Source organism: Alnus glutinosa, chromosome 9 (assembly GCF_958979055.1).
Source record: "Alnus glutinosa chromosome 9, dhAlnGlut1.1, whole genome shotgun sequence".
NCBI classification, from domain to species: domain Eukaryota; kingdom Viridiplantae; phylum Streptophyta; class Magnoliopsida; order Fagales; family Betulaceae; genus Alnus; species Alnus glutinosa.
Window position 1 is genome coordinate 914,029 of NC_084894.1, and position 14,229 is coordinate 928,257.

Here is a 14,229-nt window from a genome sequence, read left to right on the forward strand (position 1 = left end):
ATTATTTTAAGATGATGTGGCGAAAGTGCTGACGCGGCACTAACGTTGGTTAGAAAAATGGATGGAAAAATGACGGAAGGACCTGTTTCAAATTCGCGAAAAAGTGAAGCACTGAACACTTACTTTCAAAAAGTGAGGGATCGAATTCAAATGGCGTTCTGACTCATGAATTTATTAGACGTTTACCCTTAAAAGAATGTTGTAATAAAATTTGTACCCAAGAGATCTAAAAAGGATTTTTATTTTTTTTCCAAAAAAAAAAAAAAATGGTCCAAGGAAAACATGAGGTTTGGGTTCTTTTTGTAATAGGATGGGACCCATTCTTAACTCCACATTCGATCGTTTTTCGTTTTACGTGTGGTGTGGATTCAAAATTTCAAAACTCATATTTTGAATTTTATTTTGTCAGTGTTTGCGACGTGATTTAAGAGGGAATTTTCAAAAAGACGAATATTAAAAATATTTCTTTTCAATCCAGACAGTACCATTTTTCTTAACTTCCGATAATTTGTAGCCATAAATCCTTAAAGTTCGTCTTTTTCCCCCAAATCTCTTTCGTTCCATTTCGCCCCGTTCAGTCTCCCCCCAAGCTAGTTCCAACATTTAGGCCGAATTTGTTGTCAGAGGCAGCTGAAGTAAATTTGCAGTTAGATTTTTCCAGAACCCACTCGGCCAACCTTCTCCTGGAACTCACTCGGCTAACTTTCTTGGAACCCAATCGCAACAGAGTACCAGCAAAACACATAAGGTATTTCTAAGACCCGAATGTGATATTTCATGATGCTTTGTGTGAACTTTCTTTGTGATATGCGGAAATCCAAGAAGATTTATATACATCTTTTGTGTTGGGGTTGGTTGTTAAGTAAAGTAATTTATATATATATGAGTTTGGTTTTGTGGGCAAAGCATGAAGTGCCGAGCTTTATGTAGGGTTCCCAATGCACTGTGTTTTATGTGTTTTTGTCGGTTGTAACTTTTGGCATTTTCTATCATGTTCTTGTCTTAAGGATGTTGGGAACGATGTCTAAAGAATTGGGTCTAGGTTTCAAATTTTTAGGTCTTCCAACTTTCAAAAAGTTGAATGTAGTTGAGTGAGAGACTCTAAAAGGTCCCCATTCATTAATGCTAGTTCTGACAATGTGGGTATGGTAGGTTTAACGTTATGTTTCTTAAAAGGTCTTGAATAAAAGGTAATAAAAGGTCTTGAATTCGTATGTCATACGGTCTCCAATGCACTGTGTTAGATTAGCATCATAATCTTGCCATTACTTTACACTTAATATTAAAATAAAGAGAGTATACATATCACATGTTATTATTGGTTGACAATGGCTATTTAGGACAAATCTCATCCCAATATGGCTTTTTTTCTTTTGGAACAAATGAGGCACTCTTTTGTTTTTGTGAGTGAAAATGATTGCAAGTTTATGCTTCATTACTCTTAGTTTAGTTATTTAATTTTATCAATATTTCTGAAAAGGAAGTAAATAATAAGAAGTGACTAGTGAAGAATGATTGATCTTTTGGTTAATAGGTCCAATTTGTTAGAATTAAGTGCCCAAGAATACAAATTCTATTAAGTGGATGCTCATCCACACATTCAATACTAAGTAGCACCTGTTGAATAATGGTACTAGATGTAATGTGTAATATGGTGTACTAATTTGTTGCCTGGTATGAATATGCTCATTAACTTCCAACTTTTTGATAATTGGGAGACTACAATTTTTCAAAACATTGAAACTTGTTAGGACATTGTTAAATTATTGCCGAATGAACTGTTTATGTATTTCTCTCCTTGTCGTTGTCCTAGATTGTATTTATTGTATAAAAGTGTGCTAATTATTTGTTAACTTAGTGCTACTTCAATTCTTCATAACATAATTTTTGTACTTTGTGTAGAAATGGATCCAATGTTTGATCTAATTATTTACTATCATGGGTCCCTGTCCGGACACAGGATGGAGTATATATAGGAGGAGACATTATGGAAATTCAACAACCGGATGTAGACAAGTTTGCCAGTTGGGACATTACAAGTGTACTAGAAGAGGACTTGGGGTATCGATACAATAACATACCGGCAATGTACTATAAGTACGACGATCAAAGCAACGAAGATATACACGGTCTAAATTCAAACAAAGATTTTGAGAATATGATAAATGGGATCATAAATGATCGCAGGAAGAGGTTGCATGAGATTGTAGACCATGAAGATGAGGAACCAGTTGAACTAGTCCCGATTGAAATGGTGGCCCCAATTTTTTGCTTCTTTCTCGGACTCCTTTAGAGGTGGAGATTCAATATTCCGAGGATGATTTAATACATATTGTATAGGGACGGAGTTGAGATGTTTATGTTAAAGTATTCATTAAATATACTATTTCTTATCAGTTTAAACTTTTAGAATAAGTGATAATTTAATACATATTGTATCAGAGCATGAAAGTATTAAGTTGTGGGCTCAAACCCTCTTTTTAGAGAGAGAGACTACCGAATCTTCTAGAGAGAGAAAGCTTTCGTTTTTTAGCTTGCTTGCCGGGGGAGGGAGGCTCCATGCCTTCCTCCTCTCGGTCCTTGGTCCTCCTAGCCTCTAGGAAGTTTTTTGTTCCTCCATGGCTCGTTCCATTGGAGGCTAGTTTTGTCCCTGCCGTTAGGGCAGGGAGTTTTGTTTCCTCCAGGACTTGTTCCGGTGGAGGTTTTGCTCTCCTAACCCTTATAGGTTGAGGAGTTTGTGTTCTTGTTTTTTTGTTTTTTTTTTTTTTACTGAAAGGCCTTCATGCAGTGTTGGTTTGAAGAATCGGCCGCTCTTCTTCGTGTCTCCGGTGGATCTCTAACCATCCTTTAGCAGATCGTTTTCTCTGTGTGCTAGATCTGTAATTTTCTACAGGGTTTCTCATGACACGTGCTTTCCAGTTGTGTTCACTATCGTCAACTGGTACGATCGTCTCAAGCTAGTGGTCTTGCCGCTCATTCCTGCAGGTGCGTGGTCTGCACATTGAGGGGGATCTATTTCTATGGATAGGCGCGTGTGGGTTATGCCATATTTTTTAGGCCATAGCTGGTGGTGGTGGATGTTTGTTGTTTGGGGAGCCTTAGGGGACAGCGCGTATTATGCAGACGCCACCTTAGTAGGCAATGATCTTCTTCTTTGATGTTGGCAGTGTTGGTTTTTTGGTTTTGTATATTCTTTTGTATCTTTGTTTTCACAGTGTGTCTATGTAATGCACAAATTTTACTGGACTATTTGTTGGCTGTGGTAGCTAGATCGGCCTCTTTCTTTTTGAGAGTGTGCTTAATTGTGAGGAGAGGCTCAAAAGGGTGTCCTTAAAATTTTTGTGTATTGTTTAGGCAGCTACTTTTAAGTTAAACTTGGTTCTGGCTTAGGATGTATAGGTCTCTTTGTACCTCTTCTCGGTCTCTGTAATGCCTTATGACTTTGTTTAGCAATTGATGTAGCACATGCTACATGTTCAAAAAAAAAAACAAGGAAAAAGAAAAAAGTAAGACCTAATACGTGAAATATTTCAACCGTTAAGAAAGAGTAAATTTAATCATTTAATCAATATCTTGAAAAATTTATTAAGTGGAAAGAGAGCAAAACATGCATGACAGATCAAACCTAATTTTAAGTCCAAAGATTTTTTTTTTTATTATTTTTTTTTGTTGATTGAGCTTTTTAAAACAATGAGAGTTGAAATTGAAAATAGAAGCATTAGAGATTAATTTGAGCTGTCTCTCCCTTGCCCATCTTCTTGTTGATAATTATAGCTAATTTGAAATAAGAAGGTTAAAGGGAAAGGCGTTTGGTCCAGAAGGCCCAAAAGGCAATCTTTGAAAGTTTTGACTTCTCCTCTAATCAAGCTTTTCTAACCGAAGAATGCTAGATATCAAAACATTTTTTTTCTGAATTTGGTTCTAACATGATGCGTCACAATTCTATGAGATCTATTATTTTGGAAAATGTGTCACAATCTCATAGAATTGTGATACATCAGGTTGGAATCAAATTATGAAAAAAAAAGTATCGGGATGTCAAGCATTTCTCGTTCTAACCATGACATTTGCCATTAGGTGGACTTTGTGATCAAATCAATTTTTAAGAAGCACAATAAAATATGATAAAGTTTTCTTCTAAATTGGATTTAGTTTTTTTCTTTTCTTAATTTAGTTTGGTAAACTAATCTGTGTTCAAAATAAATGTAATTACAGCATGTATTTGTAAAAATGCATATAAAAGAATCACATGCTCTATTAATAAAAATTAATATAAGAATAAAAAAAAAAATGCATGTGTGAATTAGATATATTTTCGAACTTAATAAAGTGGAGGGATTAAAAGAAATTCCTCCAATTTAGATCGGAGGAAAACTTTGCTGCTTTGTTTGTTTCAACGTAAAATGGTTTCGACGAAATCATATTAAAAAAAAAAAAAAAATTTAAATTTTTTTTTCGGTGTTTGGTTCACAGGAAAGAATTACAAAAGATGAAAATGCAACTGTCGCTGGAATCCAGTAACATCCAGTCGCCGTTGCCGAATTTCGACGAGCATATTTGGCCGAATCTGGCCAAAATTGCTGGATTCCGGTCGGACGATCCGGTCAAATCCGGCAGGATCCCGGCCATTTTGGCCAAATCTGGCCAGATCCATCCAAATCCAACCAAATCCAACCGGATCAGTGGCCAAATCCATCCAAATCCGGCCGGATTCTGACCATTTTGGTCAAATCCGGCCGGATTCTGACCATTTTGGCTAGATCCAGCCGGATTCTGACCATGGCCGGATTCCGGCACTTGCAATATTTCGGTGGCCAGATGTTGCCGGATTCCAGTGCCGCCTAGATTCCGACGACCAACCATTGTCGGATTATAGCAATCGAATATCAAACGTGCGTGCAAAGACAAAGAGTTCAATTTCGGAAAACGATTTATAATTTTTAAAACCGTAAATCGTTTTCAAAAAATTAAAGAAGGTTTTACAGTCAAATCAAAAATGATTTTCGTTGACCATTATTTTCGCCCCTATCAAATACAGTAAAATGTCAAAATCATTTTTCAAAAATCATTTTACACCGAAACAAACGGAGCATAAAATATGTCACGAACTCCTTTCTTTAAGTGAAGGGAAATAATAATAAACAATTTGTACTAAATTGACAAAAAAGTCAAGCTGGTTTGAAGCTATCTTGCAAGAAACTAAATAAAGTTAATGTTTAGTTAAGTAATTTGCAAGATTTATTAAGTAAAAAAAAAAAACCAATAAACAATTCAAATTCAAAAAATATTTAAAGGGTTATGAAATTATAGATACATCAATGATTTCTTACTAACTTTTATTTTGGATCAATTTATGGTTGAGTAAGAAGAAACTAAGACCCTTTTATCCGATAAACCGGAACTTTAAGACTAGTTATCATTATTTATTTGAGTTTAGTTCGTGGGCACAAGAGATACACGTCTCAATTCTAATTATGAGTCTAGTTCCAATTTTTTTTTTTTTTTTTTGAAAAGACTGATTCTCATAAATCAATAAGATGAAACTTGCTCGACAAGTACAATAGATTGGATGTAAGAAGGGCATTCATCCATCCACAGTTCATCTAACAATTGCGAAATAACAAACTTAGCTAAGGAATGGGCTGCAAAATTCGCAGCTCTATTAACATGAGTAGTCTCCACTTGCTGCAAACATTTGGCCTTCACTTTTATGTCTTCTATCAGCTGTCCATGGGAACTCCAGATTGGCAGGGGTTTGTTGAAAGCTGAGACCACTACTAAAGAGTCTCCCTCCAACACGATTTTGTGGAATCCTTTTGCAACGCACAGATTAACAGCATGCCATGCTGCTAAGGCCTCAGCTACAGTGGGATCATTAATAGAGGGGAGGACTTTTGCCATGGCTGCAACAAACTCCCCTTTTTCATCCCTCACAATTATCCCTATTCCCATCCTCTTAGACTGCTTGTTTACAGCAGCATCACAGTTCAACTTTAGCCACCCTCCAACAGGTACCTTCCATTTTGGGGGAATTCTACCCACTTCCCCAATAGAGCTGGGAACCTTTTGCAAAGAAACTAGAAAAATCAAAGGATGTGGACTTAGCTTTCAGTACAAGTTGTTCTCCTTAGCCACACTTCACGCATCACCAAGAAAACCTCCAGGAGCTCTTGTCTATCCAACCTAGCATGGATAGTCTAGTTCCAATTAAGACCGACAAAGCTAAACCAAAAATGTTAGTATAAGTATCGTTATGAATGAGACAAACTAATAAAGAAACAATATATATAATGTGGGTTTGATGATTTTAATGATAACAATATGTCGGTACGTGCCCATGTTAGTTAACTAGAAAAAAAAAATATAGAATACGATTAATATAATCTAAATTGTTAAACCCACCCCCCCACCCCCCCCCCCCCCCCCCAAAAAAAAAAAAAAAAAAAAAAAACTAATTGAAGAAACCATTTTGAGCCATGTGGTGAATATAATACCAGCAGTTGGTGAGAGAATATGACAGGTAAGATTAAAAATAAAAGAGGTAAAAAAAAAAAGGTCAGAAAAGTTAATGAAAGGAGGATAATGGGAGTGATTTGTTAACGAATTAAACCTTAATTAAAGATTGATTTGATTAGTTTTGTACTCCAAAAAATGGTTTGATAAAAGGTTAAACCTATTTTTTAAGCATAAAAGCTTCCTAAAACCCTTGCACTCTCTGGTGATCATCTCATTCTTTTAAATCCAGATATTCGGCTTTATTTTCAATAATGTTTTTGTGACAAAACAATTTTAACATCCTTTTTTTACATGTTAATTCACCATTTGTTCAAAAGTTTAAGTTAATAAAATATTGTAAATTTAATTATTTAATTAATACTTTAATATTTTTTCTTATGTATGTGATTAAACAACACATGAAATATTTTCATTGAAAATAAAGATAAACTAAAACGTTAAAGTTTGAATTTGTTGGGAAATCTCACTCTAAGTCAAATTGGGATAGTAGTCTTAATCCCAGTTTAATAACGACTTTTTGAAGAATCTAGTCAATAGTCCAACTCTCAGTTAAATTAGAATAGGACTCTAGACCAAATCAAACTCCAGCACTCTTAAGCTCATACTTAAATATAAACGACAGATTAATTATTTTTGTACATTGAACATTCTTTCCATAAGCGGATCCTAGTTTATTTAAAATAAACTAGCCGCCGAGTGAATGAGACCTTCTAGATACCCAGAAATCTACTTTTTTGTGGTGTTGTCTGACTTGTAGATCATGCAATTATGCCTTCCCAACCCATTTCTTTATTTACAGCCGTAGTTTGAAGAAGGTACAAAGTACCAGAAGATTAGACCTAAACCCATCAACTTTTCTGCCAAGAAATATTTAAGAGTGTCCCAAAAGGTTTGAAAACCTTGCGGGCATGACAAATTTGGTGACGAAAAATGGAACAAATTTATCTTCTTGTTTATTCCATGGTACAAGAGATCACATGATGACACGTACCAATGGAATTTCTAACTCAACGGGAAAGTGTTTGGCCTTTGACTCAGACCTTCTTCTTCTTCTACAGGTAAGCCCGGATCAAATAGATCTGGTCAATGGACTAGACCCAATAGCTCAAAGGACAAAGTAAATGGGACTAAGGCCCAATACAAGAGATTTAGCCCAAATGCCGAAGAAAGAGGTAGCGGTCCAAAACTCGCGATGAGAGTCGAAGTCCACCTGGATACAACAAAGTTAGATTCGTGTATCAATTATGAAGAGTCGAATGGAACCCTAGAATTGTTGCATTTCAGACTTGACCACAAAGTTACAACTCATTCGATTCCATACTCGACGAGTTGTGTCATATCCTATACCCGATGTGCTGGTAGCTTTAATACCAAATAATACAAACCTCAGGTAAAACTTACCCTTGAAAAACTGGTTGCAAGTCGAGAGTGCCTAAGAGTTTATATACATATGATTAAAATTGTACTTAAAGATGAACCTAAGGGGGCTGCGTGGTCTCCATCAAGTAATTAGTTAATCGTGTGTATATAAAAGTTGAGGGGGAAAAAAAAGAAAAAGGAAAAAGAACATAAATATAAAAAGTACATCTGTTCTTGCGATTCCGCATACCAAATGTGCGTTTTTAAAGAAAATTCAAGAAAATATCTCGTTTGAGAATGTGTTTAAAAACATAGAAAAATTTGTGTTTTGAACTCGCAAGTAAGGGGATGCATTTTTAAAAGTGTTAGATTTTAAAAGCTAATCTGTGATTTTTAAAAATCTTGTTTCCATTAAATAATTTTGAAACATTATTTAAACAATACGTTTTGAAACTGCTAAAATAGTCGATGAAATAAGATTAGAAGAACTTTGAGAGCCTCAAACAATTCACAACCTTAGAAGATAAATGGTCCCATAGGCCTAATAACTAAGAACCTTAACTGGGCCAAAATTGGAATCAGGCCTTGATGGGCTAGAAGTAAAGCTTTTGATGAACCTAGAGTAAAATGAAATATACTCAAGAATAAACGAGTATTTCCGACAGTGTTTTTTTTTTTTTTTTTAAAAAAAAAAAAAAAAAATTTTTTGAAGAAAGTATTAATTGGTTTAAATAGTAAAATCCTCTTTTTAATATTTATTAGGATTGGAAATTTATGAGAATTAAGGAAGAAGGGTACCATTAGCTATACAACTTATTATAGGCTTGAATGAGCCTCCCATGATCTCCTTCCCCCCTTTTCCAAAAGAGAATGATTGATTACCTTTATAAGTTGAGATGTAAAAGCTTGCCTTTTTATATATATAAAAAAAAAAAAGAATCATTAAGGATTAAGAAAATGAAAAATGATTGATGTACTACAAATTTTACTACATCGAATTCTAATCGAGAGGAATAGATTGACTTATGCAATTGATTCTTTTAACACATTATCTTCCTTAATTCTTTTTTTCTTTTTTTTTTTCAAACAATAAATTGTTTATATGTGTGTGTTTAAACTTTAAACCCACAACATCCACTCCATTTCATAATTAATAACTTAAATTTAGAGTGATTTTGGTTTTAATTTGTTTTAAAGTAATTGATAACTAAAACTCGTAAAGAAGAACTGTCCTTGATGTGCTATTCGGCCTGTAGATTAAAAAAATAACTGAGAATGACAATCCATACCATTTTTTGTGTAAAATTTACGTGAGCCCACCTACCCGAGCATGTGTTCGAAATATTAAATATATAAAACTTAGCTTAAAAACCGGGATTAATCAAGGATTGCAATTTGTGACAACCCCGCAAAGCTGCAAGAGAGGCTAGAGTCCGCCCTTCTCATGGATTGGAATTCCTTACAATTTTTTTGCCCGGATTACAAAGGATCGGATTGCAGGGATCCCGTTTCGCAAATTAGTGGCTGACTCTAGCCTGTCTTGCAGCTTTGCTAGGTTGTCACAAATTGCAGTCCATGATTAATCCCCGGTTTCTAAGCTAATTAAGTTTCATATATATGTTTGATGCTCATGAGGGTCTGCATTACCCATCACCCACCTAAAAACTGATTGGTTCCAGAGAAAATCCGTCTGAATAATAGAAACCAATCCATCATGAAAGCTTAAAAGGTGCTCAAGCTCAGATAAGCATTGACAATTATCATGAAAAACTTTAGCTCCTTTGTGGTTGATTGTCTGTCACCGGCCGATAATAAAATATGCCCCAAATTTGATGATTGCCAGCTTGAAAAGTTTGGTCCAACAACCTAAAATAGGACCTCTTTTGTCATCGGTCTGAAGGGGCAAAATAATTCTATCTAGAAGAGAAGTGCAAGCTAGCTTTTCAATGTCACAATTATTTCTCAAACTATATTGAAATTGTTACACTAATTAAACCATGGCATTTCATGATAGGGCGGGGATGGACTAGTCATTTTACAATTCCGTAAACCCAGGGATGGAACCATAATTTCTTATCGGAAGGACAAAGCATGAACGAGGGCCGAGCCTGATTTTGATAATGCTCAAGCCTAATTTTTAGACCAATTAATATGGATATATATCTAACTATATATAAATGTTTTATGGGAAATTTTCAAAATTGGGGGGCCATTGCCAACCGGCCGCTCATTCCGTCCCTGGGCATGCAGGTCGAAACGGTATGTTAATTTACCCTTTTATACATCAAAATTTGACATGGTAATTGTCTCAAAAGGTTAGTATGATAGGAAGACTTATCACTCTTGATATTTCATCACTTTTGCAATCATACTTTAAAGAGTATTAATTTGGTATATCTATCTTTCAATTTTTTTTCATTATATTTCACTGATCCATTATGATTTTTCATTAAATCTTGTTAAAATTCTCAAAATTAATTTTTTTTTTTTAAAAAAAATAATAATAATTTTTTTTCAAAGATTCATGCATGGCTAGTTTTACAAATTTAGTTAAATCTTTACCAACTCCTAAATCTTTGCAATTTTTTTTTCTTTTTTGCCTATAAAAAAAATGAGAGGTATTTTAAAAATTTTAACATCCATCCGCTAAGATTTAACGGAAAATTCTAGCTGAAGGGTTAAATTAAAAAAAAAAAACAAATTAAAAGATGGATATACTAAATGGACACTTTTTAAAGTTTATAATTATAATTATAAAAATAATAAAAGATTAAGAGTGTTAAGTGAATTTTTCCTTTAATTTACAAATATTTAGTTAATATTCTAACGCAAGACGGAAAAGCTCAACCACTATATGTATAGAGGCACTTCCAACTGCTATAACTTGTGCATTAATTTTGAGTGGCGTCCCCATCATATTAATCCACCATGGCTAGAATTCTCCCCATTTTCCCTTCCAAGTTCATCATTTTCTCCCTTCTTTCTTTCTTGGCCATAATTCTCGTCACCGGAGAAAACCATGGTTTTGTTAGAAACCTAGACCGGAGGCTCATCGGGCAGATCAAGAAGAAAGAAAAGCTGAGTCATATTCATTTCTATTGGCATGACACTATTACCGGCCGTAACCCTTCTGTCGCTCAAATCGTGCCGCCGGTGTCCAACGCATCGGCAACAGCCTTCGGAGCAATAAACATCATCGACGACCCATTGACCTTAGGGCCTAAGCTGAGCTCCAAGTTGATCGGAAGGGCTCAAGGGTTTTACGCATTGACGTCACAAGAAGAAGTTGGCCTATTAATGGCTATGAACTTTGCGTTCATCGAAGGCAAATATAACGGTAGCGTGATTACGGTGCTAGGGAGGAATCCCGTTTTCTCGAAGGTGAGAGAGATGCCGGTGATCGGAGGTAGTGGGCTTTTCCGGTTTGCTAGGGGTTATGTTCAGCTTAGCACGAACAAGTTTAATTCCAGCACCGGGGATGCCATAGTTGAATATAATGTGTATGTGTTGCATTACTGATATGCTCCGATCATCATGACCTTTGAATATCACTTGCTTTCAATAATGTTGGCCACCTTTGATCCTCCGGCCGGCCAAAAACCACATGATTATATCATTTTTGCCACCGCTCTATCGATCCTTCTACGGTCAATTGTGTTATCTAACATCAAAATATATTTGCAAGCTTTGCTTCTAACTTTTCTCTGTTACAAAATTTTAAGGGTAAATTGCAGATTTTGTTCACTATTTGTTAATATATTTGCAAGTTAGCAAAGGAAATCGTATATTTCCCATAGACGAGAGCTGAGGTTCTCACAGATTGATTGAGTGTGGGTATGGGTGTATGGTTGTAATTGGAATGGTGATATGACATTCCCTAATATAATGTAGATCATGAGTGTTTATTGGTAGGTTCTGGCCTTAATTAGCCGGATTCCGGGCCGAATTTTGCGTTCACTTGTGGGTTATGACCTCAGCCAAATTCAGCGTCTTATTCTCCATTGAAATCACGTCGTAAAGTCGGACTTGAATCATGAAGTGGTTATCCTCAAAGCTACAATCCCATAATTCTTTAACTAATTAACCATTATTCTGATGTGGTTGGTCGAGTTATTTTTCTTTGCGTTGGCTTTCTTGGTCTGGTTGGACTTGCGATTCAAGTTTTAACATCCTAACCCGAATTCCAGGCTCTCTGGTCCGTACGTTTCACAACTTGAAATATTGATCGAATATATATATAGTCTATCAAAGTGGGGATCTTGTTGAGTCTTCAATATATTTTTTGTACTAGGACGAATGTTATAAATGGTGCCTATACATGTTACATATGAAGAAAAGAATTAATATTGCATGCCGTGGACCTAATTAACTCACTCATAATCATCTCATAATTTGAGGTAAAAGCAAATTAAAAGGGGCGTCTTCCTTTATCCAAAAGGTGGCATCCCTTCTCAAATCAAACACATGAACAGACATTGGTTCAATATGTATGCATGATAGATGACCGTTTAACCTTGGGACCAGAATTAAGCTCAAAATTGGTGGGAAGAGCACTAGGATTTTATGCCTCCGCGTCACAACAGAAGATTCGTCTATTAATGGTGATGAAATTTGCATTGGTTCAAGGAAAGTACGTATACGTACAATTCCATGGTAGCACTTACCACTGCTGTGAGGGAGGTGCCGGTGATTGAGTTATACGAGTCGTGTGTTGTATCATTTTTTATAGTTCAATGGGTTGTGTCATAATTGAGAGTTTGACTAAATGGGTTATATTTAGGTTGACACATATAATTATATACCAAGACTCGACTCGACACGACACGACACGAACTTTACCTATAAACCCAAATTGCCACCCATATTTATAACCTAGCTAGCCTAGTAATTAAGGTTTTTTTATATATGACTATGATTCCACATTTCTATGGTGGAAAGATTACATTGAAGGGGATGTGATTCTAGTTGAAAAGTTAGGCCAAGCAGAAACAAACTTAAGAGTTCTCGGTGAAAACCTACGGCCAAATTAACCACCTCTCTCTAAACTCTCCTCCTCTTTGAAAACCATTTTCTCTAAAATAACCAACCGTCTTAGGCCCATGGGCGGAGGGAAGAGACTCCCCTCCCTTTTTTTTACCTTTTTTCCTTCTCCCTTCTCCTTTCTCCCCTTTGCTAATTAACGCCTCTATTGAGGTCTATATCTTGTTGGAGCTTGCTCTAGCCCTATCCACTTCAACACAGCTAGTACCTGTCTTTGCCTTATACCTCCACCATGTTTGTTGTAATTTTTGACTTGGTTGTTGGGTCGAAATCTTTGGACTTAGATCTACGCTCCTCTTTCAATTTTTGCTCAACACGCGCCTCTTGAGTGGATTTGCCTGTGTCATCCACTTCCGCCAATGGCCACTTCGTCCTCATCTAATGTCCCAGCATTGGCGTGTGGCCTGCACGCGCTAGGGAATTTGTCTCCCTCTTCAGCGCGTGGTGACCACGCATCACCCTCTACCCTTCCTCCGCCTCGGTTTTAGGTCATGGTTCATCGCGGTTCCTTGTGATTCATGCGGGAGAGAGGCCTTTCAATGGTGGCACGTGGTTTTCACGTGCCAGTGGCTCCCTGTCCCTTCTTTCAACTAGATCTATTGTGTTGTTGTTTTATCTACTTTTTGTTTTAATTACTTGGGTTTTTTGCTTTTTATATTTCTGGGCTAGCTTTTTGTTGTATATTTCTTCTTTGTGCTTAGATCTCTGTAATGGTGTTTGGAGCTTATATACACCTTTAACCAGCTTAACTAGTGGCCTGGGTTTTAGGCATCCGTTCCAAGAATCAATAGGTCCATATCTTTGGAAGCATTGCATCCGCGTACTTTCGTTCTTAGTATTTATTTTGGGTCATTGCCCAGCCCTAGTTTATTGTATTTTCCTTTTATTTGTAGTTCCTTTTCATTTATCTACCAAAAGAAGAAGAAGAAGAAGAAGCATCCCTAGATGATTACATTGATTAGGATAATATATAGTTGAGCATATTATAACAATGTAATTAGGAAGAAAACTTAGAAAAGAATTGCACGCCGTGGACCTAACTCATGATCATCTCAAGCATTCGAGGCAAAAAGCATAAAGAGGCCAGGGTGTCATCCCTTCCTTCCCAAGCCAGCCATCCCACCCTCGATCTCCAGCTGCCTACCCACGGGTGTTCAACTCCATTGGACAATGTTAAACATAACCAAAATTAAAAATGAAAAATAAATATTCTAGATATATAGATGATGGAGCATTTTAATAGTCATTTGCTTGGATTAGGATTCTCGATCTATAATTATTTGTTCGAATTTGAAAGAATTCAGACAGGTAATT

General features: G+C 36.0%; 1 protein-coding gene across 1 annotated transcript; it reads left to right on the top strand.

Annotated features, from left to right (window-relative positions):
• The first annotated feature begins 10,773 nt into the window (after positions 1–10,773).
• LOC133877879 (dirigent protein 19-like) lies at positions 10,774–11,572 on the top strand. The gene has a single exon (XM_062316329.1). The coding sequence runs from the start codon at positions 10,804–10,806 to the stop codon at positions 11,392–11,394; it is 591 nt and encodes a 196-aa protein (XP_062172313.1). The 5' UTR covers positions 10,774–10,803; the 3' UTR covers positions 11,395–11,572.
• Positions 11,573–14,229: the final 2,657 nt, after the last annotated feature.

What these genes read in the sequence shown, in the direction of transcription:
- LOC133877879 (XM_062316329.1), top strand. Translation starts at nt 10,804, where the DNA reads ATGGCTAGAATTCTCCCCATTTTCCCTTCCAAGTTCATCATTTTCTCC.